The sequence below is a fragment of the Dermatophagoides farinae genome, chromosome 1, assembly GCF_024713945.1.
Source record: "Dermatophagoides farinae isolate YC_2012a chromosome 1, ASM2471394v1, whole genome shotgun sequence".
NCBI lineage: Eukaryota > Metazoa > Arthropoda > Arachnida > Sarcoptiformes > Pyroglyphidae > Dermatophagoides > Dermatophagoides farinae.
The window spans coordinates 3,844,398-3,872,367 of record NC_134677.1 but is presented as its reverse complement, the minus strand read 5'-3'; the positions used below and the strand labels follow the sequence as shown (position 1 = coordinate 3,872,367).

The 27,970-nt window shown below is 31.7% G+C and overlaps 5 protein-coding genes across 7 annotated transcripts; 2 read left to right on the top strand and 3 right to left on the bottom strand.

Moving 5' to 3' along the window:
• The first annotated feature begins 34 nt into the window (after nt 1-34).
• LOC124492762 (uncharacterized) lies at nt 35-1,569 on the top strand. Its single transcript, XM_047055744.2, has one exon. It carries the CDS (start codon nt 96-98, stop codon nt 1,374-1,376), a length of 1,281 nt encoding a protein of 426 aa, XP_046911700.2. The 5' UTR covers nt 35-95; the 3' UTR covers nt 1,377-1,569.
• LOC124491744 (ABC transporter G family member 20) lies at nt 1,443-11,851 on the bottom strand. The gene is made up of 16 exons (XM_075734420.1): nt 11,523-11,851; nt 10,878-11,328; nt 8,962-10,804; nt 5,710-5,869; nt 5,473-5,627; nt 4,366-4,473; nt 3,812-4,244; nt 3,129-3,683; nt 2,968-3,071; nt 2,831-2,904; nt 2,650-2,765; nt 2,451-2,583; nt 2,176-2,382; nt 1,994-2,080; nt 1,657-1,916; nt 1,443-1,600 (listed from the first exon to the last, which is right to left on the bottom strand). The coding sequence occupies exons 3-15, from the start codon at nt 9,192-9,194 to the stop codon at nt 1,705-1,707; spliced, it is 2,577 nt and encodes an 858-aa protein (XP_075590535.1). The 5' UTR covers nt 9,195-10,804; nt 10,878-11,328; nt 11,523-11,851; the 3' UTR covers nt 1,443-1,600; nt 1,657-1,704.
• A 2,653-nt stretch (nt 11,852-14,504) lies between these two features.
• On the bottom strand, nt 14,505-19,451 carry LOC124492086 (putative phospholipid-transporting ATPase IIA). Its single transcript, XM_047054879.2, is given in 6 exon segments — nt 14,505-15,949; nt 16,092-16,601; nt 16,664-17,488; nt 17,553-18,264; nt 18,266-18,840; nt 19,063-19,451. Coding segments are annotated over 6 exon segments (4,089 nt in total). The 5' UTR covers nt 19,340-19,451; the 3' UTR covers nt 14,505-14,759.
• A 501-nt stretch (nt 19,452-19,952) lies between these two features.
• syd (JNK-interacting protein syd) lies at nt 19,953-25,873 on the bottom strand. Of its 3 annotated transcripts, XM_047054873.2 has the most exons (13): nt 25,775-25,813; nt 24,837-25,706; nt 24,394-24,754; nt 23,843-24,316; nt 23,718-23,753; nt 23,333-23,607; nt 23,093-23,274; nt 22,921-22,941; nt 22,510-22,842; nt 22,286-22,449; nt 21,781-22,203; nt 21,173-21,721; nt 19,953-21,117 (listed from the first exon to the last, which is right to left on the bottom strand). In XM_047054873.2, exons 2-13 carry the CDS (start codon nt 25,191-25,193, stop codon nt 20,318-20,320), a joined length of 3,975 nt encoding a protein of 1,324 aa, XP_046910829.1. In that variant the 5' UTR covers nt 25,194-25,706; nt 25,775-25,813; the 3' UTR covers nt 19,953-20,317. The 3 variants fall into 3 exon arrangements, with proteins under 3 accessions (XP_046910829.1, XP_046910830.1, XP_046910833.1); XM_047054874.2 differs by lacking the exon at nt 22,921-22,941 and having other exon boundaries at nt 25,775-25,803; XM_047054877.2 differs by lacking the exons at nt 22,921-22,941; nt 23,718-23,753 and having other exon boundaries at nt 25,775-25,873.
• Nucleotides 25,874-25,965: 92 nt separating this feature from the next.
• Nucleotides 25,966-27,933, top strand: Srp54k (signal recognition particle 54k). The gene is made up of 2 exons (XM_047054881.2): nt 25,966-25,984; nt 26,177-27,933. Exon 2 carries the CDS (start codon nt 26,305-26,307, stop codon nt 27,799-27,801), a length of 1,497 nt encoding a protein of 498 aa, XP_046910837.2. The 5' UTR covers nt 25,966-25,984; nt 26,177-26,304; the 3' UTR covers nt 27,802-27,933.
• Nucleotides 27,934-27,970: the final 37 nt, after the last annotated feature.

The window sequence follows — 27,970 nt, the reverse complement described above, 5'->3', positions numbered from 1 at the left end:
ATATAAACAATCGATAGTATCGTTTTTCCATCAATAATCACATGCAAGCAAATGATTAAAAATAAACGTTTTTTTTCATCTAAATTCCAGTCAAGATGAAATTTACGAATCCATTGAATCATGCAAAATATTTTTGGTGGGGTAAAGGTTGGGGTACAAAACCTCGTAAAAACACCGATCAATTTTACTATAAAATGCAATGGAAAGCTAAAGCTAAACGTCCATTGGAAGTTATCGAACAAACATTACCTGAAGGCGTCAAACCAATTGATCCGAATGTCTATGTTCGACAAGAGATGAATCGAGAATTTCATGATAAATCTAAATTTGAATTACCGTGGCCTTATTCTTATCGACCCATAAAAGGTACGCCTGAAGATCCGAATTACAAACAAGAAGTACTTGTTTTTCATCGAAACAAACGTCTAATCGAACCAATCAATTTACCGCTTCATTTTACAAATTCAATACTTGAAGATGATTTGCCTCAATCTATCCTTAGATTTCAAAGAGAAATTCAATTCGATGATAAATTTGTCGATTATTGTCGACGGAGATTTGAATGGTCACTGCTTAACGATTGTGCAATGCAAAAATTGCCACTCAATCGAGAGTTCCCGTACTTGGATCAACGGCCACCACGTGTATTTGGAACGACCACTAATCGAAAAGAAAATTTGATTCTTCAAACTTTATATGAAATTTCAAATTCATGGACAGCTGAAAAATTTGGTTATAACCCAAATCTGATTTCAATGCGAATATCACGACCGCATTGTGTCTATCCGATACATAGGGATGAAAAATATGCCCTACTAGATTTAGAATGCGATTTTGTAACGATATTATCGACGTCATCATCAAATACATCATTGCCATCGATTCCATTTGATCCTGATTATGTAGCAAATGTTTCAGATCGGCCGTTAAAATCTATTTCACCAATTTCCTGGCAGGTTGGATTTGATACTAAAAATTTCTACACAGATGATTTTGAATTTATTATTCCAACTAAATCACAAATTCAGACAATATTCTTATCGAATAATAATGTTCGTATATTAAATGATGAAGATTATCAAGGTCGTGGCATCATGTTTTGTTATGGCTATGCCATGCAACAGGCGAAATTACTAGAAAAACAAGAGCAACAATTCGTTCCACAAACAATTCAATGTCTTTACACTAGTCCAAAAGATTCGATGAAAGTTGGATTCGTTTTATTTCAATTGAATACAGTTACTGGTGATGATTCGACGATTCGAAATCAAGTTTGGCTTAGTGAACCTCGATCAATTTTGGATGATACTCGTTCCATATTGAACGATCTATGCACAATGCAATCATTTCGTTTGGCGAATTTACCCACTTCATGAAAACGTGATTCGTGATCATCATCATCATTTTGATTGTTATTTTTACCATTATGATTCAAATGTTGATTTCTGACTGGTTCTTTTGTTTATTTAATGTGAATAGAAAAAATGGCAAAAAAAATATAATTTACACACTAATAAAAATTGACAATTTCGAAAAAAGGAACGATAATAAAAAAAAATTATCCAAAATTTTGAAACGGGAAACGAAAAACATGAGTCGTCTGAAAGAAAATGTTAACCAATTTAATGATTGATGGTTACATATACCATAACTTACTTAGTTTCTCGAATTTCCGTTCATGATCGAATTATAAATTAAATTGAATTATTTTTTGATTTTAAATACTATAGCTGCTACAAGAACATAGATGAAAAACCACGAACCAGTGACAACAAAACCCATCCAAACACCACTATCCTGTATTGACCATCCTCTCGACAATATATGTCTTAATGTTTCCGTTGGTAAGGTTTGTGGTTGAAAATAACTAAACGAACGTATCCAATGTGGCATTGCTTCTAATGGCCAAATAATACCTTTTGATAAAGAAATTAATAATGTATTTTAAATTATAAATAAAATTGAATTGATAACTTAATACAATAATAATTACCGCTTAAAATTAAATTCGGATAGAAAGATCCAAGGATCATCATGACTGCTGTGTTTTCCTGTTTGCATAAAGCTGATACGACCAAGCCTTAAATAAAATGTAATGAGTGAGTAAAAATAAGTGATAATGAGCCATGATTAAAGCAATGGGAAATAAATTTATCTAATGAATAATGTTATTACCGAATGCCATCCCTGTTGCTCCTTGAAATACTAACAACAAAATTACCAATATGAAAGGGCCACGACTTGGAATGTCAAACACTAGAAAGGTGAATATCAATACCAATAAGATTTGTATACTCATCACACTGATTTGGACCAATGCATGAGAAAATAATATTTGCATAGTATCGACACCAGCCACCAAACTTCGTTCAAATAGTCCATCTAATTCATGAAAATATGAATAAATTGAAATTGATTTATAGATTAAAGGAATGGAAAAAAAATCTAACCTCTCCGTTCAATAATAAAAGCCAATGAAGTTAAACCGGTAGCCATAATGTAGCATATGCTGACAACAACACCTGGAGCCATATATTCAAGATAACCTTGTTTATGTGGATCACCATAAACGGGAAAACCAAGCTTTTTTTGTAAAAAAAAATGAAATTGAAAAAATCACACAGGTAAGTGTAAAGAATTCTAACATACAGCAATCGGTGTTTCTGCAAGCGCTGGATTTTGACCAAACAGATTCAATGTTTCCTGTGCGAATGCTTGGAATGCTTCCCGAAATGTTTTTTCCATAGAAAATGAAATTTGTTGATCTTTATCAATAAAAATAGGATCGTATATGAATCCAAAAAGTTTAATTGAATCCTTTGTTACATACTTGTTAAATCTGGATATATTCGTACTGTACTTGCTTCTATTGTTTCATTATCCACATCTTCACCCATTACCACCCTATTTATTTATGAATGAAGAAAAAGTGTAAATGATTTGAATGGCATAAGACTGATCACAAACCGTTTTTGTAGATTGACCGAAAATTTTTCCGATAGATGAAGAACACCCCACATATCTCCTCGCTTGACTGCAGCTATGGCATCTTCTAATGAGCTAAAATTATGCTAGAAAAACACGTTAAATGTAATGATGATGTAGAACTTTTTTCCATTAATAATTACCAGTCGAACCGAATTCGGGTCGATTTTACTAAGAAAAAGTTTACTCAAATATGGTGGCTGTTCTTCATTAACTACGGCAACATCTATATCGAATGGCTCTCCTCCGATACATAAGCAGAAAAGGATCACTTGAATAGCAGGTAATAAAAATTGGAACAACAAAAGAGGTATGTTTCGTCTTAAACGGGTAAAATTTTTCCATGCAACAATACACGTCGTAGACCAATATTCATGCCACGTGCTTAATTTGCATGAGTTTTGATTGTATTTTCGACTATAAGATGATGTTGGATATGTTGTTGTAGGATTTGCATATGTGGCTGTTGTATGTGGTATATGGCCATTCATAGTCGTACCATTCATTTGAATTCTATTGGATTTATCATTTGAATTTGTTTTCGTATTATTTTGACAATAACCATTTTCGCTTGTGACCAGATTAATTGTCGAATTATTTGTTGAATGTACAATTGCTGTGGCTGGTGGCGGTGGTGCAGGCGCCAGATCATAGCTTGCTTCCTTATTGGTTATGTATAATGAAAATACTGATGGAAACTATTGATCCGAATCGATACCAAAGATCAAGATCAGATCAATCATTCGAATTATATATAGAATTGTTACATAAAGGTTACAGGATGATGAAATGATTAGAGGTTTGAGTTTGAATTAACAAAACTTACTTTGATTATGTTTTTGAGATCTCCATTGGTTTCAATCTGATTAAATTGTTTTGCGGTAATATTTGGCGACACTGTCGTTTCATTATTAATGGATATGGTATGATTGGTGGTAGCAGCTACTGATGGTGGCACCGGTGGTGATTCATTAACAATCGCTGCCGTTATATTCAAATCACTTCTAGGTATGGCCGTATAATTAGATAATGCAGCCGCTTTAAATGATATATCTGACATGCATAACTTAAGAAATACATCTTCTAATGTATCTAGATTATGATCGACCATTAATTGATCTGGTGAATTTTCAGCTAATAGCCGTCCTTGGCGCATCAATCCAACTACATTTGCTTGCCGTGCTTCTTCAATATAATGTGTGGTTACAATTATGGTAATACGTTCTTTTCTTGTTAATGTAACCAAATGATTCCATATGCTATATAAGTAAATGAAGAGAAAATGACCATTATGATCATCATTATTATTGAAAAATAATGTAACAAGAAAATCATCATCGATTCAATAAACGATGATCACAAAATGAACTAAAAACGAACCTCTGTCGCAACAATGGATCGACACCGACCGTTGGCTCATCCAATATCAACAATGGTGGTGAATGAACAAGAGCTGCTGCCAATGATACACGACGTTTCTGTCCTCCGCTATATAAAATTTTTTTTACGAAAAGAAATAATATCATTGGAACATCAAAATGACAATGAATGAAATAGAAATGCTTCAGGTTAAACTTATTACGATCAATTTTTTTTGAATTGTCTCAACTGGAACGTCAAGTGTAAAACGAAACGAAACGAAATGATGACAATGACAATGATGATCATCATCAAATAAAAAATTTGAAACAGTATTGATTATGTAATTTATTTCTTTTCTCTCGATTTCGATTGATCGATTTTTCCTTGCCATCATCATCGTGTGTGTGTGTGTGTGTGTGTGTGGCGATATCATCATTTTAAATACCCGTTTGTATATGGCATGCACAATAGGCAAAACGGTACAATTATCAACGATCTTGATTATGAAATTTTATTTTATTTTTTGCTGTCATTGTTGTTGTTATAACATTGTTTTGTTGGTACTATATTTTTTGCTGAAACATTTTAAAAATTCAACAAGTGGTTGTTATTGTTTTTTTTTACTTGTTTCTTATTGATGATCATTTCCTGGAAAACTCATCTTATCTCATTACTGTTTCGATTTTGTTGATTATTATTATTGTTGACATTTATGAGTGTTTTTTTTCTTTGCAAAAAAACAAGAATGTCGAAATTGTCTTTCTGAAAAACTATTGAAGTGGTGATTTTTTTTCATCTCAATGCATAACAAATTATTGGTCATGTTTTCTGTGATGTTCATTTCAATTAATGCTTGTGATTGAATTTTTTTTTTTTTTTGCTGAAATGAGGCCATAAATAGATGATCATTTCGTCAATGATTTACTTTACTAACTAGATCATAGTAGTAGTATGATAATACTTAACTGGACCTAGGCTACTGCTTCTTATACATTTAAAAATTCGAACAGTTTTATTTTTCAATTTTGTTTCTTCGATTATGATGTTTGTCATTCCATGTTTCGTTTTTTCTGATTGAATTAGCTTCTGTATAAAATTTCAATGGATGAGAAAAAATCAACAAACCTTAAATGTTTCACTAGACGATTTTGGTTTGGCAAATCCAAAAATGAAATTAGAAACAAGATTCTTTCGTTAAGGAATTCAGGACTAAGATTGAATAATCGACCAAAATAATAAAGCATTTCTTCTATTGAAAATTCATCATAGACCGCAACTTCCTGTTTTTGTTTAGAAAAATAAAGACAGAAATTTTAAAAATGAAACAAAAAAAATCGAAAAACAGATAAAACGTTTTCCTACTTGTGGCATGTAACCGACTGATGATCCAGGAATCTGGCTACCCGGCTCGTTTGGTTGATAACCGAATACTCTTACATAACCTTGTTGTGCTTTGATACGACCAACAATACAACGCAACAATGTAGTCTTTCCACATCCGCTTGGTCCGAGTAATCCATATCTAAATAAATTAATCAATCCATTAATCAAGTTGCCTTATTGTTCTCAACATTCATTTCATGTGTGTGTGTGTGTGTGAAAAATGTTTCATTGTTTGTCCTTGACAGTGGAAACGGAACAAACGAATTTTTCTTTTGTGATCACATTCGTTTTATTAGGTCATGATTGAATTTCTTTTCTTCTCTGAAAATTAATGTGATAGCAATTGTAATCGATCGAACCTAGCAATCAATCAATTGTGATCCATCTAATAATCATTCTGTAAATGTCATGATCAAACAACATACACACATACATAAACACACATTAGACATTTTGTTTTGTCTTCCTCTTTCATCGTTCCGTTTTGTCTAAAAATTTTTTTTCCAGATTGTTTGTTTGAATTTATTCATTTATTTGTTTTTTTTTCTGTGTCACTTATTCACAAGTCTACATTGAAAGTTTTTTTCTCTCATTATTATGACACAGGTAACTATCTCATCTGGAAATCAAGACACACTTGGAAAAAAAAATTTCACTTGACAGCTATTGCTAAAACGTATGCATCTGGCATATTGAAAATAAAGAAAAAATATGAATAAAGGAAATGAAATGTATATTGATAAATAATTGTTTTCAAGCATCAAATATATTTGAACAAAAGAAAATGAATATAAAAATGTGTATGTGTGTGTGTGTGTGTGTGTAAAGCTCTAGTTGATTCGATCAGATTATAAAAATGCAACTTTTGTTCAATGGATAGGATTACGGTAATTACCAAACTGTTGTTGATCATTGGTTGTCTTTTCCAATCGAAATAGTAAAAAAATGTTGAAATACAAATTTTTTTAGAACTAGCGAAACATCTGATAAAATTGATGTAATCTTTGACTATACATATTTGTGTATGTGTGTAAACTAAAATTGAAAACAAAAATGAAAATGATTCATATCAAAGACCTTGATATGACTCTTTAAATGCGACAGTTTTCTTTCGTTTTATATATCGAAATAAAAGGCACACACCTTGTTGAATGAGAAATACTGTTTTATTTTTTTTGTGTGTCATATCTGATCTTTGGCCATTGATATGTCGATCGAAATGATCGATCGATCAATTCATGATGATCATAATCGATCGAAATATCTATTTGCCTGTGAATGGATGAAACATTTATTCGTTCGAAACACCATCGATTCGTCTATATGTTGTTCAATGGAATAAAGTTCAAACGGACAAATTAGAATAGAATAAACCCGTTTATTACATAACAAAAAGAAAAATATAAATATATTGAAATTAAGATCGAAGATTAAATTATATTATAATAGCATTTATAATCAAACCATTATTATTATCATTATCTATTCAATTCATGATCGAAACATATATTGAAAATCGAATAATCTCAATTATAGCTATATTGTTGTTCATCATCAAAAAACGATTTCAAAGAAAAAAAATACTAGAACAAGAACAAGATTGATGTCCAAGTTATTCAATCCATTTAACTTATAAGCTAAATATAAAATGTTCTTATGTGTTCGTCTGTCTGTGTGTGTGTGTGTGTTGAGCTCCAATCAATTGCTAACCGATAAAACGAAAGTCAAAGTCAAATTTTTCGTTTTTTTTCTAATCCACCATTGTATGTTCTGTTGGCATTCGGGTCCATCCATTCTCAATTCATGTTTCATTTTTTCAATTTGATTTTAATTCAATCTATTTTTTTCGGTAAACAAATTTGGCCTGAATTCCTGCCGGCTTTTTTTTACAAACACATTTGATGAACACGAAAAAAAAAATTTCATTCCAATTCAACAAATGTTTGTCGAGATCGTTTCCATTTTATGATCATGATGTGAAAATTTTGATTTGCAATTTTTTCTTTAAATAAAAATCTCACATTATTTTGAATTTTATTATTTTCACGTTTTTTCTTTGAAAAAATTTATGTTACAAATCATCATTTGATTATTGTCGTTTTTTTGTAAACAATTTTTTTTACACGGTTTTCTTCTTAGTATAAGAATTAAAATCATCATACTTGATAGTTTTATTTCGTTTGTCAATCAAAGGATTATTATAAATGATAACCAAAATGTTCTGAACAAGAATGATTGTTACTATTCACTTTCTTGGTTTGTGTTTTATCAAAATGACTAAATTTAGTCATGACATGTTTTTCATTGAATGGCTAATTTTTTTCTATAAAAATCCTCTACAGCCGGTAATTAATATCTATTTCAAGAAAAAATTCACATTGTTGATATATGGACAATAATTAACAATAGAAAAGATTGATATGATGTGATATGTTTCTAGAAATTGACATTGAATTTTCTAACCTTTGAATCGTATTGGACCGAATAAAATTTTTCTGATAATATTTTATTGGTTTGTTTAAGTCGAATGTGTGTTTGGGTTTTTTGTCGTACTTTCCATTTCAAGATTGGAATGTCGAAAACAAAAATTAAAACAAAAATTTTTTTTTTGTTGAGGAAGTGAATAAATTTTTTCAACATCGACGATGATGATGGCACCGATGATAATGGTGCGAAAAAAAAATTCATAGCACTATTTGCCTAAGTTGAACTACCTGAATGTCTGGCATGTTCACAGTTTCCACTTTGATAGACATGGATTTCAATTTTTTCCTGACCCGAACAACAACAACAACAACAACGACGACCACCATCACCACCACCACCTCGGTAATCTCTTGCCGGACATCTTAAGATTTTTTCTCTAGTTTTGTGAAAGTGGTAATCATCATAGCAGTAGTTTTATAGCCGAAAGCTGAATTGTGATTATCATTTGATGAATGTCCGTAGTGTTTGTGGCAATAGCAGCATTAGTAGTTGTTGTTGTTGTTGTAAAGACCCTTAAACCGAAAATGGTCTGCCATATGTTGTTTGATTATTGAATACTGAATGATTGAAATTTTTCCCTATACATTTGTCCCCCTTGAACCGGAAGAAATAAATCCATATGAAAACAGAATGAGTAAAAGTAAGAAAACAAAATTGTTTTGGGTTTTCCGCATATTCATATGAATGTGTGTATATTTATGTAATGTATAAAAGTAAAAAATAAAAAATAAAGTAAAGACTTACATGGCCGCTTCGGGTACATTCAATGAAATCGAATTAAGTACCGGTTTGATTGAATTACCACGGCCATATGATAGACAAACACGATTCACTTCAACGGCCACCTGTTGTATTGGATGTTGATCTAAACTTAATGATGATGATAGTTTTGATTCGATTGATGGCCTATATGCACATAGCTGTACGGTGTTTACACCACCATAACCTACAGCTTCGGATTCGGTTTCGAATGGCATATTTGTTGTTTTCTTTTGCCAATGATGTTGGATCAATATTGTTGTTGTTGTAGTTATTATAAAATGATGTTCGTTTTTGTTTTTTTTTTGTTACTGTTGTCGATGCTTGTCGTTGTGTTGAACAACGGGCTAAAAAAATATATTTCCGTATAGATGGACAAAACAACAATATACAAATGAAATAAATTGAATGAACGATGATGAATCTTCTAATGGTCTCCAACCGAGAATATATAACCCGATTATTTTATTTTAAAAAACAAGACATTAATTTTTCAAAAATCAAATTTGTGTTTTTCTTTTCCGTCACTGTCCAATCAAATTGTTATTAAACATTTTCATTGCTGTACATCGGGTTATATGAATGGTTATCATCGACCATTTTCATCACATGCATAAAAACACACAAACACACACTAACACACACACACACACACACTATAACTCTGGATGGATTATCGATGATTATCCATTGTAATGTCAAATATGTTCTACATTAGATAGATGAATAATGACAGGAAAATAGAACAAAAATGAAATCAAGATTGCTCTTTTGATTATTACTAGCCGAAATGGCTAGAATCATTTTTCAGATCACAATGTTAATTGATTGTTATTATAAAAAATAAAAAATAAATGAAGATAACGAAGAATGGATTCGCTAGAAGAAAAAAAAAATTTCCGTTGAATAAATCAATGACAAGAACTAGATAAAAACAATTATTTGACATCAAATGCAGTCCCAAATAATGATAATGATGATGATCACATCACTTTGAATCGATCATGATTAAGATGATGATGATGACTGTCGTAGATGGTAAAATAATCTAGATGGTTTATTATTGACAATAATCATTCATTCGAATCATCATCGAAATTCGGGTTGACAATAAAAAAAAACAAATAAATACAAATAATGATTGCAAACTGGGTGGTGAAATGAATAAAATTGAAAAAAAATTTTCACAAAGAGAAAAAATTTTGGCATCACGTTATATTTTTCGACAACTATGACGACGACGATAAATGACGTTCCTTTGACTGACAGGTCCCGTTCCAAATGGAACAAACAACATTTTTTCTATATGTTGAATTGGAATGTTTGAAGGAACTGAGATAAAAATTTTAAATGATATTGATGATGAGAGAAAAACGGTTGATTTGAGATCGAAACTGTATACAACATTTACTTCTCCTCCATTTTGACGATCACAATGCCTATGTGTGTTTGTGTTCCATCCATGTGGATATCGATGTTATGGAACGAATTTGGTCACATCTTTGAATCCTAAATTAAAAAGTGATGCATCTAATTTTTTTTTCGTTTTTGGCGACATTACTGCTTGTATATTACTTGTATAGTATTAGACACATACATACTGCTAAAGCAATTGTAAACTCTTGTGGATAGTCGATAATTGTGTTTCTTTTGTGTTGCATTTATGCTGTTGTTTCAAGTTCTCTATTTGTATGTTTCAAATGGATCAATTGCTGTTTATCGGCCAGTCTTTCAGAGATAGAGCGAGAGAGAGACAGGAAAAAGAATTGAAGAGAAAATATGAAATGGAACATGAATGATGGAATGGCATGTTTGGAATGATCAAAATCTTAAAGCAGCAAAATAGAAAAGAGAAAGTTTAAAAACGAGAAAAGTAAGAGTGAGAGCGAAAGAAAATATACCGAAAGAGACAAAGGATGAAAAATCGTCAAATCATCAAGATAAAGAGATAGAGAGTTTTTGAATGATGAAAAAAAAGCATGATGACCATTTGATCGAGACGACTGATCATTGTTGTGAGACTCTTAATGAAAGAAATGGATTTATATTTAGACAAAAAAGTACCGCCAGCAAAAAAACGATTGCCACACCGGACGTGATCATCATTCGATGGATTGATCAGTCCCGATCTGTTTGTCTGGATTGGTTTAATGAGTTACTATAGTGATATCTGAGACATATTATTTTATCATGGTAATAAAAATTGAAAATAAAACCTGTCATATCGTATGTATGAATGTCTGGATATAGAGGAGTTCGATTTCATACTGTCCGATAGGATGAAAATGAAAATTGAGAAATAAAAGCAATCTATCTAGATCAATTTAGTACGGTTCGGTGACATTCGATTATCTAGAAAACCCAGTAATGATGATGTAAAAGATTTAATAGCCATAGGCAATAAGAGATGTGAACAATTTCCGGTTTGTTTTTTTTAATGAAAAATTTAAAATTAATTAGAAAAATATGATAACCAAATATGATGATCAAATACCATACTGGTGATGATATTTATAATTGAACATTTTAATACGATTTTTACTCACTTTTTCATGATATATGGAATCCTATCATCATCATTCAATTAATTTGATAAATTAATAAATGAACTAATGAGCAGGCAGGTCGATATGGTTTTCATGAATGAATTTTTGAAACTTTGTTACTGTTTTTCATTCTATTTTTGGTGTATTGGTTATGAAATGAATTCAAACATCTTGCTGATGTTTATAATGTTGTATGAATTTATCACAGTTTACAGTTCATGTGTTGATTAAAAAAAAATTGATCATTTATTTTTAGGATTAATTAGATTTTTTTTGTGTGTTTCATTATTCACCCATAGTAGTTTCATCACATGTTTTACGGCTAACATATATGAAATGCTGATCAAACAAATCCGCAGCCATCACAGCTGCTACTGTATTTGAGAAAAAAAAATTCATTTTTTTTTGCTCATTCTCACCGAATGATGGATCGATGATTGATGCCTGTCTTCGTGTCATTGAATTTGATTCCTTCTTCACAAAAGTAGTATATTTACTACAAATGTAATTCATTCAGAAATAAAGAAAATGATGATGACAACAACGGCAATCTGTTGTCGATAGTTGAACTTTGTAACTTTTATTATTTCCATTGTTCCAAACAAGAAACAATGAATGAATACAAGTAGAAACCGATTAAAATATTAATGTAAAAGAGTTATGAAAAAAAACAGAGAAATAAAAACAGGCAAACGACGAATGGTAATCTCAATTGAAAAAAAAATGGAAATCTAAATTAGTATTTTGTCCTAGAATTGAAGCAAAAGAACCATTAAAAATAAATTTTTTTTTTCAAGAAGAATGTCGCCAACAACACATTTGAAAGATTTATATTAAAAATGATTTTAATTCTATGCCAATTTACATTAACAACAACCATTGTCAGTATTGCATTTAAGCCAAATTTAGTTCACCTCGTTTGACCTGCCTTATATACATGATACACTGATAATGATAATGTCGACTTTTGAAAAAAAAACGAAAACAAAAATCGTGCCCGATTGAGACAGAAAAAATTGTCGACCTAGACCGTTAGTGAAAACGTTACTTAAATTCATAGAAATTATTATTATTATTTGCCCAAATAGTTGATTATCGTATTGTTCCTCCTCCTCCTCCTCCTCATCATCATCATCATCATCGTTGATAATTATCGCGTGAGTATAGGAAAAAAATTGACAAAATTCACCTCATTGGAAATCCGCACTAATATGTGAAAAGAGAAATTTTTTCCATTTACTTTGCACACAGCTTAGAAAAAAAATGAATCAAAAATCAAAGTAGAAAAAAAAATTTATCGGTAGCTAGTAAATTTTTTTTTTTGAGACTGAAAATAAGTTCCGGTCCAGCTAAATTTTTGTTTTTTGTCTCATTCGATTTGACGGTGTTTATTTCTTGATTGGCGATTACATGCCAAAAAAAAAATCTTTGACTATGGCAAGATGTTACAAACAACAACAACAACAACAAATAGCTTAGAGCAAAAATAATTGAATTCATTCATAAAAAAAACACTCACCGAGATTCAAGGAAATGAGAACCTAACGATCCAGAAATGGTCGTATTTTTTTTTTTTTTTTTGATTGATAAATAATCATAACATTTCTCATAACCATTCTAGATGGTTATTATATTATCAAGTATTATAAAAAAAAAATATGCATACAAGATTGAGAAGAAAGGTGGGAGATAAAAAAAAATTTAAATTTAGATCTCTTGATTGCAATCAATTTTAGCTACTTATCGTGAAAATGCATCCGCGTGTCGGTCTCGTTACGTGTTTGTCTATTTTTTTTTTTTTTTTTTTTTTTTTTTTTTTTTGATTCATTTTTTTATGAGAAACCTGTGAGATTTTTTTTAAATTTAAAAAAATTTTCATTTAACCCTAGAAAGGTAACCTACGTAAAATTTATGCTTTTTGCACTTCAAAATGTTCCAAAAAAACACTCACGATGCTAAGACAGCTGGAACCCCTTTCTATTCCTCAAGAATATATTTCTACAAGAAATAGAAAAGATCCAGTTTTCGCCTTTTATCTGTTATCTATAAGCTCAGTACGTTTTTTGGTTGCCTGAATCAGCATAGAAAAATCTTAGCAATATCGGAAATTTTTCCCAAAAAACGTCATTTATGAATAAAAATCTTTTTCTTTTTTTTATACTACGTTTTTTCTCGCAATATTTTTTGAAATAAACGTCTTTTCTGTTCATTTGTTTATGTTTTTCACTTTATTCAAAATTAAAATGCTTGCAAAAAGTTTAACAACGTGTAAACGTTTTTATCAGATAAAAATTTGTCAATCATGTTTCGAAACACAATCATCGATTGATTAATCATATTTACAGGATCATTTTTCATTTTTTCTTGACGCTGTGATAATTTCAAAATTGACAATAAAAAAAAATTCAAAATTTACACCATATCTTTGATTTGATATTTTTGAACTTTCCACTTTTGAAAAATGATTTTTTTTTCTTTAATATAAAATAGAGGTGTGATTCAATGAATAAACGTTAAAATTTAACATAAATAATCAGATGAATAATTTTTATAGCGGAAATAAGTTAGGCATATCAACTACGTAAAATTTACGTAGGTTACCTTTCCCGCAATATCGATAAGGTTACCTTTCTAGGGTTAAATATCCTGTTCTTCATATACCAAATGAGCATATTTGAGTAGTTATTTTTATCAGGTAGCAATGGGCAGTAGCAATATCTCGAATATCTTTATATAAACAAACGAGATATATAGTCCCGTGATTTTTGATGATTTAAAAAGAAGCACATGTTATATATTAAGCCTCTATGCATAACGAAATCTAAATCCAATTGAATTAAACTGTCGTCGTATATTCAATTACCGAAAAAAAAATTTCCGTAGTAATTAGCCCACTGTTATTTGGTTTTTCAAAAAAAAAAAAAAAAAAACAAACGATGCGGAAACAAACGACGATAGTAGCCATTATCTTTAGTCACCAGATTACATGATCACAACAATTTATTCATTTTTTCAATTTCACCCCTATTTAATTTTTTTTCTTTTGAATCACATCAATTCAAAATAAATATTTCTCTTGTGCTCAAATATTTTGGAAAAAATATAATTGATAAAAAATGAATGAGAAAAGAAACAAAAAAAAAGAAATTACAATGAACAAGATTTTGAATGTTTTGTGATTATTGATTTTTAAAATCTATAAATTTGATCCATGAAATTCCATATGGTTGACCCGTGTTATGTTAGTTTCTGATGACTTGGTGGTGCTATTTTCCGATGTAAGAATTTTAAAAGATAGAGTGGAAGACAACTAATTAAGGTCATTAAGGTAACTTTCCATAGGAAATCTCGTGATTGAATAAACTTTTCATCAAAAAATTGTGGCGCCAATATTAATGTGAGCAGATATGATGAAAATGAAATCAATTCGGCTACAATCATCAACCAATGCCATGTACGAACAGTTAATGCCAACATAAGAAGTTCTGTAAGAATGACTGCCGTGAATGTAATAGCAACAACATGGATAAATTCATCATTGAATAGAAGAATCGATCCATACATGATGACACTTCCCTGATAAATGGATATGAGTACCCATATAAAAAATGTCTTATATGATAATGAACGTCCTTTCATTAATTTATAAAGTTCGGGAAATTTCATGACTAGTCTGGGTGAGACATCTTTGTCGAGAACAATGGAAAATACAGGAAACATTGTATAGAATGTCGCATAGCCGATCATAAGAAAACCTTGATATAAAGGTACCGATGCAAAATAGAATGCCGATGAAAATATTGCTTGCAATGTGGATATGATGAGACCACGATGAATGATAAATTGACTTAATGATGCTGAACGTTTATATGAATAACGGCCATGAAGAAGAATTAATCGGTATATATTGGAAAACTGTAGTATTGAAAAATCAGCAGCCAATGATGCCTGTTGACCTTCTTTGCCAACAATACCAATGCCTACATTGGCCGTTTGTATCATTGAAACATCATTGCCACCATCACCAACGGCGCACGTTCGTTTTCCTGTACGCATCTGTATCATTTTGACAACTTCGGCTTTTTGTGTTGGCGAACAACGACAACAAACAACAGCTGGACATTGTGTAGCAAGGTCCATGAATTCAGCCGAATAAAATTTCATACACAATTCAAGATCTTCTCCACGTATTACTAATGGGCAATCACTTTTACGATGAAAATTATTCAATTCTAAATGCACTTCATTTCGACTTGTAACCGGTCTGAATACATAAAATTCCTGCATCTTTTTAACCAACTGCGATGATTTTGCTATGGAAATGGCCGTTTCAAGTTTATCGCCTGTCAACATCCATAGCTTGATTCCGGCATCTTGAAGACCTTTCAATGTTGTTGCCACACCATCCTGTAGTCGATCTTCGACACCTATTTTTCATTTGTGTTCAAGGGTGTGAATGATTGAATAGTTAGTTGTTCAATTGTAAGCAAAAGAAAAAAAATCAAGGTTAGATTATTTAATAACCATGAAGGTGAACAAATATATTATATATAAAAAACAACCATTTACCTGTAAGGCACAATAGTTCCATATCTTTTTCAAGAGATGCCAATACGGCCTTTATACGCGCACTACGATCATTCATATTACATTTAGCTTGATTATAACGATCTTGAAAATCTTGAAATTGATCATCATCTAAAATTTTTTTAGCAACAACCAATGTGCGTAAACCTGATCTAGCCATATTATCACATTGTTCTTGTAGCCAATCACTGTAGGTGATGATTGATGACATGACCGTATCGGCGCCCTTCAAATAGAAAACGATTTCTTTTGTATTCAGATCTCTAACAATGATGCCCATTCGTTTTGTTTCGGAAGAGAAGGGAAATATTTCTAATATTTCAAAATTCATTATCTGTCCGAACGGGTTTTTAAGCTTTATATTTTTTATATCACGAAATATCAAAGTGATTCCAACTTTTTCTGTCCATTGTACAAGGGCCACTTCATCTGGACTGGACGCATGATACATAATGCCAACATCTTTCATTGGTATACTGATTGAATTTTGATCTATAATATAAAAATATGGATTTAATAACGAACACAGATTTTGGAATCAAATGATATTTTACCTTGATCAAAATCGGAAATATTCTTACCACCAGTTTCAAATTGATTTTCATAGGCAGGCGTAACATTATGACATAAGGCAATGGCCAACACTGATTGTTGTACACGGTAAACAATTTCGCGGTCAACTTCATACGAATCAATACGCATATGACAACGACGTCTTTCGAATGTAAAACTTGACGTTGATGCTGTGGAACTTTCACGACGATGTGTCTGATAATTCGATACTGGTTGCCCAGTTTGAGCACCACTATTGGTTACCTGGGTTGGATTATAATATGCACGTAATATGGCGGTTACTTCATCAAAATATTCTTGGTTATAGGATATTCGACCGAAATGAATTTTTTTAAATATCATTTCATTTTTAGTTAATGTTCCGGTTTTATCAGTTAGTAAATATGCGATACGACCAAGATCTTCGGGAATGGTTGTCGTCCTAGCCAATGTACCGGCAATTTCCATATCACGTTGAATCATTTGACAATAGACAACACGTCCCATTTCAAGATTGACACGTAAACTTATCGGAATGATATAACTAAATAAAAGTACATAACGAAACCAATAAATGTACCAATAGGCTGAGAATCCTTTGAGACAGATCATTGCGAATGCCAATATGACAACAGCGGCAAATAATAATTTAGTTAGCTCATTGACTTCATAATCTAAAAGGCCAACTTTACTACGTGGTTCATTATTGTTCATCATTGATCGAGTTTCCGGTCCGGTGTAAATAACAATACCAATGGCCGTACCAGAAGCGACGACCGTGTTGGCCCAGAATGTATTTTCGATCGATAGAGGCACTTCTTTTCCATCTGAAAAATTTTCAATTTTAAACGTTTAATAATAATGATTTTTGTAATCATGAAAAATACTTACTGGAAATATTGACAAATTTTCCCACAAAACTATGAATATCACGTCTTGGTTCTTCCACATTGACAACGGCATCTAATTCGAAAATATCTTCATTATTATCCAATTCTTGTGTGGTAGTCAATGCTAGTCTTAATTTCCAATCAGTTTCTCCATCTAACTGATCTGTACGTATGAAACAGGCACCATTTTTTTCCGATGTACGTAAAAATATCATATCAGCAGGCACGCGTTGATCTTTGCCCACTAGTATAATATCACCAACACGAATCTTGGCACTTGGTATTGCTTGCGTTCCATTTGTGCTAGTTAATTTCATATAGAATTGACTATTCACTGCTTTGTCACGTTTATATCGTAATAGATCATCGACCATTTCACGTATAAGTGTGACACCAAGTACAAAACCAAGCGGTGCCCAATAAGTGAAAATTGGACCTACCGCTAATGCCGGTATGAATTGTGAACATGCCATTAAAAGAAAATATAGATTTAGAAAGAATTTAAACTGATTGAACAAAACGATGGGTAAAAATGTCAGGATGGTATATTTTTGATTACGGACAATATTGGGTGGAAATTCATTTTTACGATATCGATCTTCAGATGATCGAACATGTACAATACGTGGTTTAAGGGATTTTTTTCGCAGGATAAAACGAAATATCCTGCTGAAACATTCAGACCAGGCCATGCAAAGACCGCAGAATATGAAATTGAAAAAAATTTTTTGTTGAGGATCGTGATTTATTTCGGCCGTTACGGATTTTTTTTCCGATCGGATAATCATTGGTTTCAGGATCACGATTTCGGCTTGTTGTAGCTAATGAATCGTATGGATCAATACGTATTGCAGCAGATGAAGTATTAATTCCGTGTATTGCTGTGGTCACTCGTGATCCACCCGATCTACCAACACCTCTTAATAGGGCTGCAGATTCGGTCGATCCGAGACCACTTTCCTCCGATGATACTGAAGACACCGTTGTTGTTCGTTGTTGTTGATGATGATTATTACTAGTAAATGTTGGTAGCGACCAAAAATTCTGAAAAATTGTATTGATTAATTGTTCGATTCGTTTCGATACTTGAATATTATTATTTGTTTGTTGTTGTTGATGATGTTGATCACTATCACTGCTTTCACCATCAATATCAACAACTTTATCTAATAATAGTGATCTTTGCTCGAATTGTACTGATTCGTTGTAATATGGATAATTTTTCGATGATATTTCAGCATCAGGCAAAGCGTTAATTAAACCGAAACGATCAATTTTGCCGGAATTTGCTAAAAGATATGATTTACTGAGATAGAAAATTTTTTTCGATGATAATGATGATGATGATGAAGACTTGGATGAAGAAAAATGATGACGATTTTTATTAATTAGTTTACTAGCATTATTAGAATCGATTATTGATAATGATTTATGATTCACTAATTGTTGTTGATGATGATTTAGTTTCGATTTGTTTATATCATTGGAATTATTAATTTCATGAAATAAACTCACTGTATTAGTTGTGGTTGAGGCTGTTCTAGAACCTGATGAGCAGCTACTGCAACAATCTCGATTCACCGTTGTTGCTATATGTGTCGTATATTTTGCTGACAGTGTTGTTGTTGTCGGCGTTGATTTAACAAATGCATGACTACGATGATCGTGACGATTGTGATCGACAACGGACGTTTGATCTTGTAATACCATTTTAGATGACGATAATCCATTTACTCCTAGGCGATCATCAATATATTTCATTCTATTATTGCTGTAGTTATTGTCCATATCACTTCATATCATTTATTATATATTTGTGTTTGAGTATTTATTCAATGGCCTGATTGTAATTTGATAGATTTATATTGTTGAGGGTTTCTGGAACGACAGTTAATATTTGATGCATTAATAAAAAATAAAATTTGCAATTCAAAGTACAAAAAAAATAGATCAAAAAATTAACTAATCATGAATGATGATGATGCAGATTTTTTTTTCTTTGTTGTTTATTTATTTTTGGAAAATTACAATTTTTGTATCATCAATTAATTAATTCTTTTAATAATTTTCACTCGACATTTTTTTTCGACACAATACACAAAATTGACGTTTTGACGTTTATAATAATTCAATGAGAGTTGTTTATTTTTAGTTTAGTTAGAAAATCGAATGCCTTTTAACGGTAGCGAATCATATCGATCAAATTGGATGATTACACGATTTGATCATTCAACAAGTCTGATTATTATTATTCTATTAACCAATGTCACTGATATAATACAAAGAAGAAGTATGCACTAAATGGTAGATATTAATACATGAAATGTCGAAATTTTCGCTTTCAATAAACACACATAATCGCTCCCTCACATGGCATATTCAAGAGACAAACGAACGATAATTTTTTTCGAATATTTTTTTTTTATTTATGAAAATCAAATGTAAGTTGGTTTTCAACCAAAGAAAGATTTTGACAAATTGTTCACAAGTCGTTGGATTGAAAATTATTTTTCATTGCATGTGTGAAAGTGTTATCAAAGATTTTCTTTTTACCAGAAAAAAACAATCATATTAATCATAATTGTAATTGAATCAAACATAAACAAATGGATGAACGAAAACAAGTGAAAACAAAACAAACATAATGAATGATGAAAAGTAAAGAATCTGATGAAATGAGATGTAAAAAATGACAAATTTTATCGTTGATTTATATACAAACAAAAGTTGGGGAGATATACAAAGTGTATTTCAGATGTATTATCTTCAGGCATTAATTTCCCAAACAATTAAATGTGAACGATCACCTTTCGAAAGAGAGCAATTGACATCATTACTGTTGTTGATACGGAAATCAATATATCCTTCGCCACCACTAAGTATAAGATTATTTGTACAAACAAAAAATTTAATATTATCCTTATGGCCATGAAAGGATAGCTGTATGGTGGCCACATCACATAATGGTATAAATGATGATATTGTTAATGATCCAGTTGCTTCGGTGGTTTGAATTTTTTTACTTAAAGCAGCCATCGTATTATCATCTGATTTTCGTGTTGCCGTTGTGGCACAAGGTAAACATAATACGACACCATTAGATGTACCTATCCATAATCGATGATTACTTGCTTTCAGTGCTGTTATTCGTACAAAATTGAATGATTTGGACATGACCATTTTCGTTACATATGGTTCAATGTCTATCGTTTGTATATGTTGATACGGTTTAAATGCTGAATATAATCGTAATGTTGAATCCAACCGAAACGAACACCAAACACCATCTCCTATGGCAGCCAAATGTCGTACATAGGTTTCTTTACGTGGATGAGCGATGAACGAATTGACAACTTTAAATGTTCGTGTATTAACAATAAATATCAAATTTCGATAACCCAGCCAGACAACATCCTTGACAATTTCCAGACAACGAATTGAATACAATGCTGTTTGTGGCTGCTGCTTGCTATTATTATTCATTTCCGCTGATGAATGTTGATTGTTCATCAAAGTCGAATAGATTCCGATATCGAGTGTGTAATATTGATTGAAATTCCATTCGCCTGTATAAAAGAAAAAAAAATTTGCAAATAACTCTCAGAATAAAATACAACTCACCCGTATGTTCACAACGATAGAATATACAACATTGACCATTGGCTAATGCAACAAAAACTCGTCCACGATAATGAACAATATGTAGAATTGAATCGGGCAAATGTATTGTCGCTATACAGTGTGACCATTGAGCAATGGCTGAGTGTACATATAAAACACCATTTTGGCCACCAAGCCACATTGTCGGTAATCGTGTTGACATTGGTTGTATGGGCAATGATGAACTTGATGACCGTATCGTATTTGTTTCTACTTGTGGTGATGATGATGAGGTATGCGATTTTTGCTGGTTATTTGATCGCTGATCACTTTCATCATCGCAACCATTCATTGAATTTGTAGGCGATGGTGGTTGTGTGTATGCTACATATTCGGTTAATTTTTCCAATGTAACATTCTTGGCTTCCGTTGCGTTTTCATTAATTGCTGTTGCTAATGATGTCGGTGAGATTGGCATTGAATTAACACTGGAGGCTTCTTCCGCTTTTATCGCCTCATCAATATTTAATTGTTTCGATATTGATTCTTCATTAGTGATCGAATTAGTATCTATTTGGGGAAAAAAAATTTTAAATTTTGATAATTCAGAAATTGAAAATTTTTATTACCAAAATTAGTTGAAATATCCGATTGTATACTGGGTACAGGTGATGAAAATGTAATCGATGTAGCTACATCATTTAATGGTTTCTCTTTCCGATGGCTTAGAAACAATTCTGGATGATCCTCAGGTTGTATCGACAAACCATGGTCGCCAAGAAAATCACTATTCTTAGCACCAGGTGTTGAACAAATACAGAGTAGATGTGTTTTAATAAAAAATGAATCAAGGACTTCACCAGGATTGCTACGTATATTGACGATAGTCACTTTACTTTTCGAATGACTAACACTGCATATCCAAACAAAATTCGAATATTGTTGATCCGTTGGTAATGTTTGCTCTTTGATTGCTTCATCAATTTCATTCTCTAAATCGGTTAATGGATCTTGATTACTTTTATCACTTTCATAATCCGACTTATTTGAGGCTGCGTGCGTTGTTTGAGAATTAAATGCATTATATTAATTAATAATTTAGTGAATCAAATTTTTTGGAAAGATTATAATTACCATTACTAGTATCAGGGAATCCTGCTTCACCACCGCTTAAATCAACAGCCGTGGCACACCAGATTTTCATGCCTATATCTTCACCACCTAATGGTCGACAATATATAGGAACAGGAACCGATGTATTTTTCAACGAGAATGGTGTTTTGTTTGTTGAATCAGAACTATATTGAAATTTTTGATGGAATTATGAAATTTGATTTCATTTTTCATGATAAACAAACCTTGGAGAAGAAGATGATGAGGCACCTGTTATACTCCAACCATATGCTTGTATACGATCACCATTACCAGAGCGGCTAACATGTGCTTTAAGATTTTTCATTGCTCTAGCTCGTTCTGATGATAAATCCGAATCCATCATTAATTCGAGATCACCATTCTGTTGCACACGAGCACGACGTCTCATTGCTTCCAATGCTGGTATGGTTGCAGTTGGATTCGCGGAATAACGAATAGCAGGAGTACCAGTCGATATTGTCGTCGAACCAGTGGAAGTTGGTCGAGTCTGATCGATTGTTCCAGTCGTAGGACTTGGATTAAATAGATTACTAAAACTAATAAAACAAAAACATTGTTAGTCATTTTTTGAAATATAAAATTTCCAATAGTTCGAAAAAAATCTATTGTTTTACCCAATCCAAGGAGTTTTTCCTCTTTTGTTGATTAAGGGGTAAGCATTGAAAATTAAATGGATAGATAGAATAGTAATTATTATCATAGATTAGATTGAACAAATAGTTTCCATGACAATGATATTTAGTTTGAAAAATTAGGGGAGTTCATTGTAAAAAAATCATAACTTACAATTTCCAAAAATTCGATCGTTTATCTTCGTTTCTACTTGCGCGGCTTAATTCTGCCCATTTTAAAGCTTCTTGTAGTTCGAAATATTTTTCTTTATAACTATTACGTTCCATCAATACACGAGACATTTCTACACGAGTGAAACGTTTACGTTGTGCCATTGGTACGCCTTCTTCTTCATCCTGTTTCATCAATTCAATTTGATTACAACATCAATCAATTAAGAGAAATAAAACGAACCTCTTTTAATGCAGATAATTTTTGTTTACAATCTTCTAGCTCTTCTTTATTCTTTTTCAATTCCTCTTCCAATTGTGATATTCGCGATTTTAATCGTTCCTGAACAGCTTCACGTTGCTGTATTTCATTTTTACACATGGCTAAATCACTTTGTAGTTCATCCACTTTGGCAATAAGATCATCTTTGACAATATTCAATGCATTTTTCGTCGCCATCAGTTCATTATTTTCGGTGATTAAATTTTCAATTTCTTTTTCCATACCGAAAAAATTTTCTAAAAAAATAAATTTTAAATTAGTTACAGTGACACAAAAATTGTGATGCAAGTGAAACAAGAGATAAAAAAATGAGGAAAAAATTTGAAGCAAATTAATCAATGAATACCATTTGTAGAATATTCACTTGGATGAACATATTTCCCTTAATTTTCACATCATGGTAAGCAAGTGATTAGTGCAAACGTTGAAAAGAGTTTAAAAGATTAAAAAAAATCAAGATTTTGAAAATACCTGATAGACTTTGATCACGATTATTTTTATCTTTATTGTTATCCTTTTGTAATTCTTCGACATCTTCAATAATGGTGGTGGTATCATCATATGACATTTCTGTTTCGATCCATCGATCCTGACGATTCGATAACGAAGATGTACCGGCAGATGTGACAAATGAATTATTCGAATGAATAAATGAATCATCATCATCAACTCTGGGTGTCATTGTGCTCATTCCGCTTAGGTCATAATTTTCCATATTATCTTCATTTGAAACAAATTTCTGTAAATTAGTACGGAATACACCGGATAAATTAGAAAAATTTGGTGGTTCCTTAAGGCTTTGATCTTTATTGTCCATATCAGTGCCCAATATGATTTTGACTCTTTCCATTAAATCAAAATGACTACGTCGAAGTTCGTTATATCTTTCATGTAATTTTGAGTATTCTTTTTTCATTTCGCTTTCCTTCTCTTCAAGTCTGGTGGCTATAATCAAAATGATAATATGAAAACAGATGAAATTTGATTGAGAAAAAAAATTCCATAATTTCACAAACACTTACAATGATCAGAAGAATTTTTAGCCTTCAACTCCAACATTTTAACAATATTGGCCAATGAATCAATATGTTGTTGGTAATGCTGTTTCTCTTCTTCAGTGGAGAATTCATATTCAAATAAACGTTGTTCAATCTTTTTCTTGTGCTGTTTTTCTTTTTCAAATGCTTGCACTAATTGTTCATTATCATCTTTACATAATTCCAGATCGACCTGTAGCTGTTGATTCTCAATCAATGCTAGATCCAAACTTTCGAGAACATTGACTATCAATGGCATTAGACCATTAACTGCTTCTTCATCATCATTATAACGAGTAAGAATTTTTTGCAATTCATTATAGATTTGTGATGCCAAATTTTGCACCTACATTCATACATATAAACAAAAGTCATTATTACAATGACACAATTTCATCAATCGAATTTGAACTCAATCAATCAAATACCTTTTCGCTGATCACATGTGATGGATTCTCAAAATGGCTACCAAATTCATATATAGTTTCATTGGTGATTGTGATGGGTGTGCCAAATATTTGACTATTATTGGCCGATGATGAGGATGATTGCACTTGAAGATCAGTTGTATTATTATTATTCTGATTATTCTGATAATTTATATCGTCCTTCATCGGTGATTCTCTTGTCGTCTTTGTGTTATCTATGATACTTTTCATTGGATTATTATTATTATTATTGTTGTTGTTGTTGTTCAGTAGATTTATATCACTATCATCACTATTATAGTTGTTATTTGAATTCATTTTTGATTTGGAATCTTGTTCCTGTATGATGATATTCATGATATGATAGGAAACATATGGTATGAATGTACAGCAAAAAAAAATCGTAATCGGTCGAAATTTTGAGTGAGTTTTGTTGTTTTTTATTTAAATTTTTAACGAATCATAAACACTATATATCTTTGGATAATGACTAGCATAGGTTTGTATATTTTAATTCATCGATTAATCGAATCCGAAGTGATTAAGGGAATAAAATACGTAAAAAGGATGAAATATTTGTGATTCCTAAATGGGAACAATGATTATTATTATCATTAATCATCATCGTCATGAACAACAAAATATATCTGGTATAAATGGTTGAATTTTAGAAATTCAGCAATATTAAAAACCAAATAAAATCTCAAAAAACTGTCCAAAATAGAATCTGAATATGGATCAATTTTATTCAAAGAATTGTGAATACAAAAAAAAACACGATATAATCATCAATTGTAATTATGTTGTTGATGATCCAAATAGAAAAAAATCATAATATCAACAATGAAGATGAAAAATTTTCTTGATGAGCTGTTCATGTCGAAATGGAGTAACGAGAAAAAAAATTAACAACTTATCATTAATAATATTATTATTACATTATGAGGATCCTGTTGTGTGTGTGTGTATATCTGGATAATTTTCATGTGTATTTTTTTTGTCTCTTTAATGATTTCCATTTGGACGCCAATGCGCATAAAGTTTTAGTATTTTTTTTTCTTCTGCAACGTATCCAGAAATCCAATATTGCTACTCCTACAAACCACACATACGTTGTGAGAAACGAATAATCTCACACGTCAATTTTTGTATGTTTTTGTCGACACTCACATCTAAGCTTTGTCGTTCATTTTTTTTGTTGTTGAGTTTTTTGATATTTTCGCGTGTGTGTGTGTGTGTGTATTTGAATGCCACATTCACAACTTTATTATTTTATTCATCATTCCAGTTGGATATTTATTAAACTTGAGATTCTTTTTTTTTCTCATTTTACTAAATAGAATTTCTTCAGTTTTCTCTTCTTTATTGGTCTTGTTGGAATCGTTTTGTATTTTTTTGTCATTTGTGATTTTATAACCACATGTTTTTCTAATTTTTGTAAACATTGGTGTTATTGTTCAAATTGAAAATGGTTTTAGCTGATTTAGGAAGAAAAATAACGACGGCCTTACGGTCGCTCGGTAATGCAACAATAATTAATCAAGAAGTATTGGATGGACTACTCAAAGAAATTTGTACGGCATTAATTGAATCCGATGTGAATATTATGCTTGTAAAAAAATTACGTGAAAATGTTCGTCGTGTTATTGATTTCGATGAAATGGCAGCCGGCCTAAATAAACGACGAATGATTATGCGTGCCGTATTTCAAGAATTATGTAAATTATTAGATCCAGAAGTTAAAGCATGGCAACCTGTGAAAGGAAAAACAAATGTTATCATGTTTGTCGGTCTACAGGGTATCGGTAAAACGACCACCTGTACAAAGATGGCCTATTATTATATGAAAAAAGGATGGAAATGTGCATTAGTTTGTGCTGATACATTCCGTGCTGGTGCCTTTGATCAATTAAAACAGAATGCAACGAAAGCTCGAATACCATTCTATGGTTCATATACGGAATCTGATCCGGTCGTAATTGCATCCGAAGGTGTGGAAAAATTTACGAATGAAAATTTTGAAATTGTTATTGTTGATACAAGTGGTCGACATAAGCAGGAAAGCTCATTATTTGAAGAAATGTTAGCCATTCAGGCGGCCATTCAACCGAATTTGGTCATCTACGTTATGGATGCATCGATTGGTCAAGCTTGTGAGGCACAGGCTCTAGCATTTAAATCGAAAGTTGATGTTGGAGCGATTATCGTAACAAAATTGGATGGCCATGCAAAAGGTGGTGGCGCATTGAGTGCTGTGGCTGCAACTAAATCGCCCATAATATTCATCGGTACCGGTGAACATATCGATGAATTTGAACCGTTCAAAGTAAGGCCTTTCATATCGAAACTATTGGGCATGGGTGATATTGAAGGTCTTATAGATAAAGTGAGTGAATTGAAACTTGATGATAATGAAGAATTGATCGAAAAACTAAAACATGGAGAGTTCACCATAAGGGATATGTATGAACAATTGACTAACATAATGAAAATGGGCCCATTCAATCAGATTCTTAATATGATACCTGGATTTGGTGCTGAATTGGCTAAATGTGCATCCGAAGCTGAATCAATGTCACGATTGAAACGTATGATGACCATTATGGATTCGATGAGTGATTCAGAATTAGATTCAAGAGAAGGGGCCAAATTATTCTCAAAACAGCCAACTCGAATTATTCGTGTTGCACGTGGTGCTGGTGTTACACAACGTGAAGTACAAGAATTATTATCACAATATACTAAATTTGCTGCCGTGGTCAAAAAGATGGGCGGTATAAAAGGTTTATTCAAAAGTGGTGATCTAGCCAAAAATGTCAATCCAGCTCAGATGGCCAAACTTAATCAACAGATGGCCAAAATGATTGATCCTAGAGTTTTACAGCAAATGGGCGGCATGTCCGGCCTACAGAATATGATTCGACAATTGCACACGACATCTCATGTTCCGGGTGGATTTAAGTAAATGATAAAAAATTGATTCTTTCTTCTATTGTGTATAATATGAAAAAAAATTGTTCATTTTTTTACATTATTATTATTATTGTAATTGTTTTTTAAATAAAAAATTTATTTAAAATAAAACAATTTCGAAAAATTGTGAAGGACGAATCTTCAACGATTATATCGATTAT

Coding starts and splice junctions, on each gene's coding strand:
- LOC124492762 (XM_047055744.2), top strand. CDS start 96: ATGAAATTTACGAATCCATTGAATCATGCAAAATATTTTTGGTGGGGT.
- LOC124491744 (XM_075734420.1), bottom strand. CDS start 9,194: ATGCCATTCGAAACCGAATCCGAAGCTGTAGGTTATGGTGGTGTAAAC. Junction 4,245..4,365: donor GATCCATTGTTGCGACAGAG/GTTCGTTTTTAG, acceptor TTACTTATATAG/CATATGGAATCATTTGGTTA. Junction 2,383..2,450: donor TTTTATTATTGAACGGAGAG/GTTAGATTTTTT, acceptor TTCATGAATTAG/ATGGACTATTTGAACGAAGT.
- syd (XM_047054873.2), bottom strand. CDS start 25,193: ATGAATATCATCATACAGGAACAAGATTCCAAATCAAAAATGAATTCA. Junction 23,275..23,332: donor AATTATCTGCATTAAAAGAG/GTTCGTTTTATT, acceptor TTGATGAAACAG/GATGAAGAAGAAGGCGTACC. Junction 22,204..22,285: donor ATTCCCTGATACTAGTAATG/GTAATTATAATC, acceptor CAACGCACGCAG/CCTCAAATAAGTCGGATTAT.
- Srp54k (XM_047054881.2), top strand. CDS start 26,305: ATGGTTTTAGCTGATTTAGGAAGAAAAATAACGACGGCCTTACGGTCG.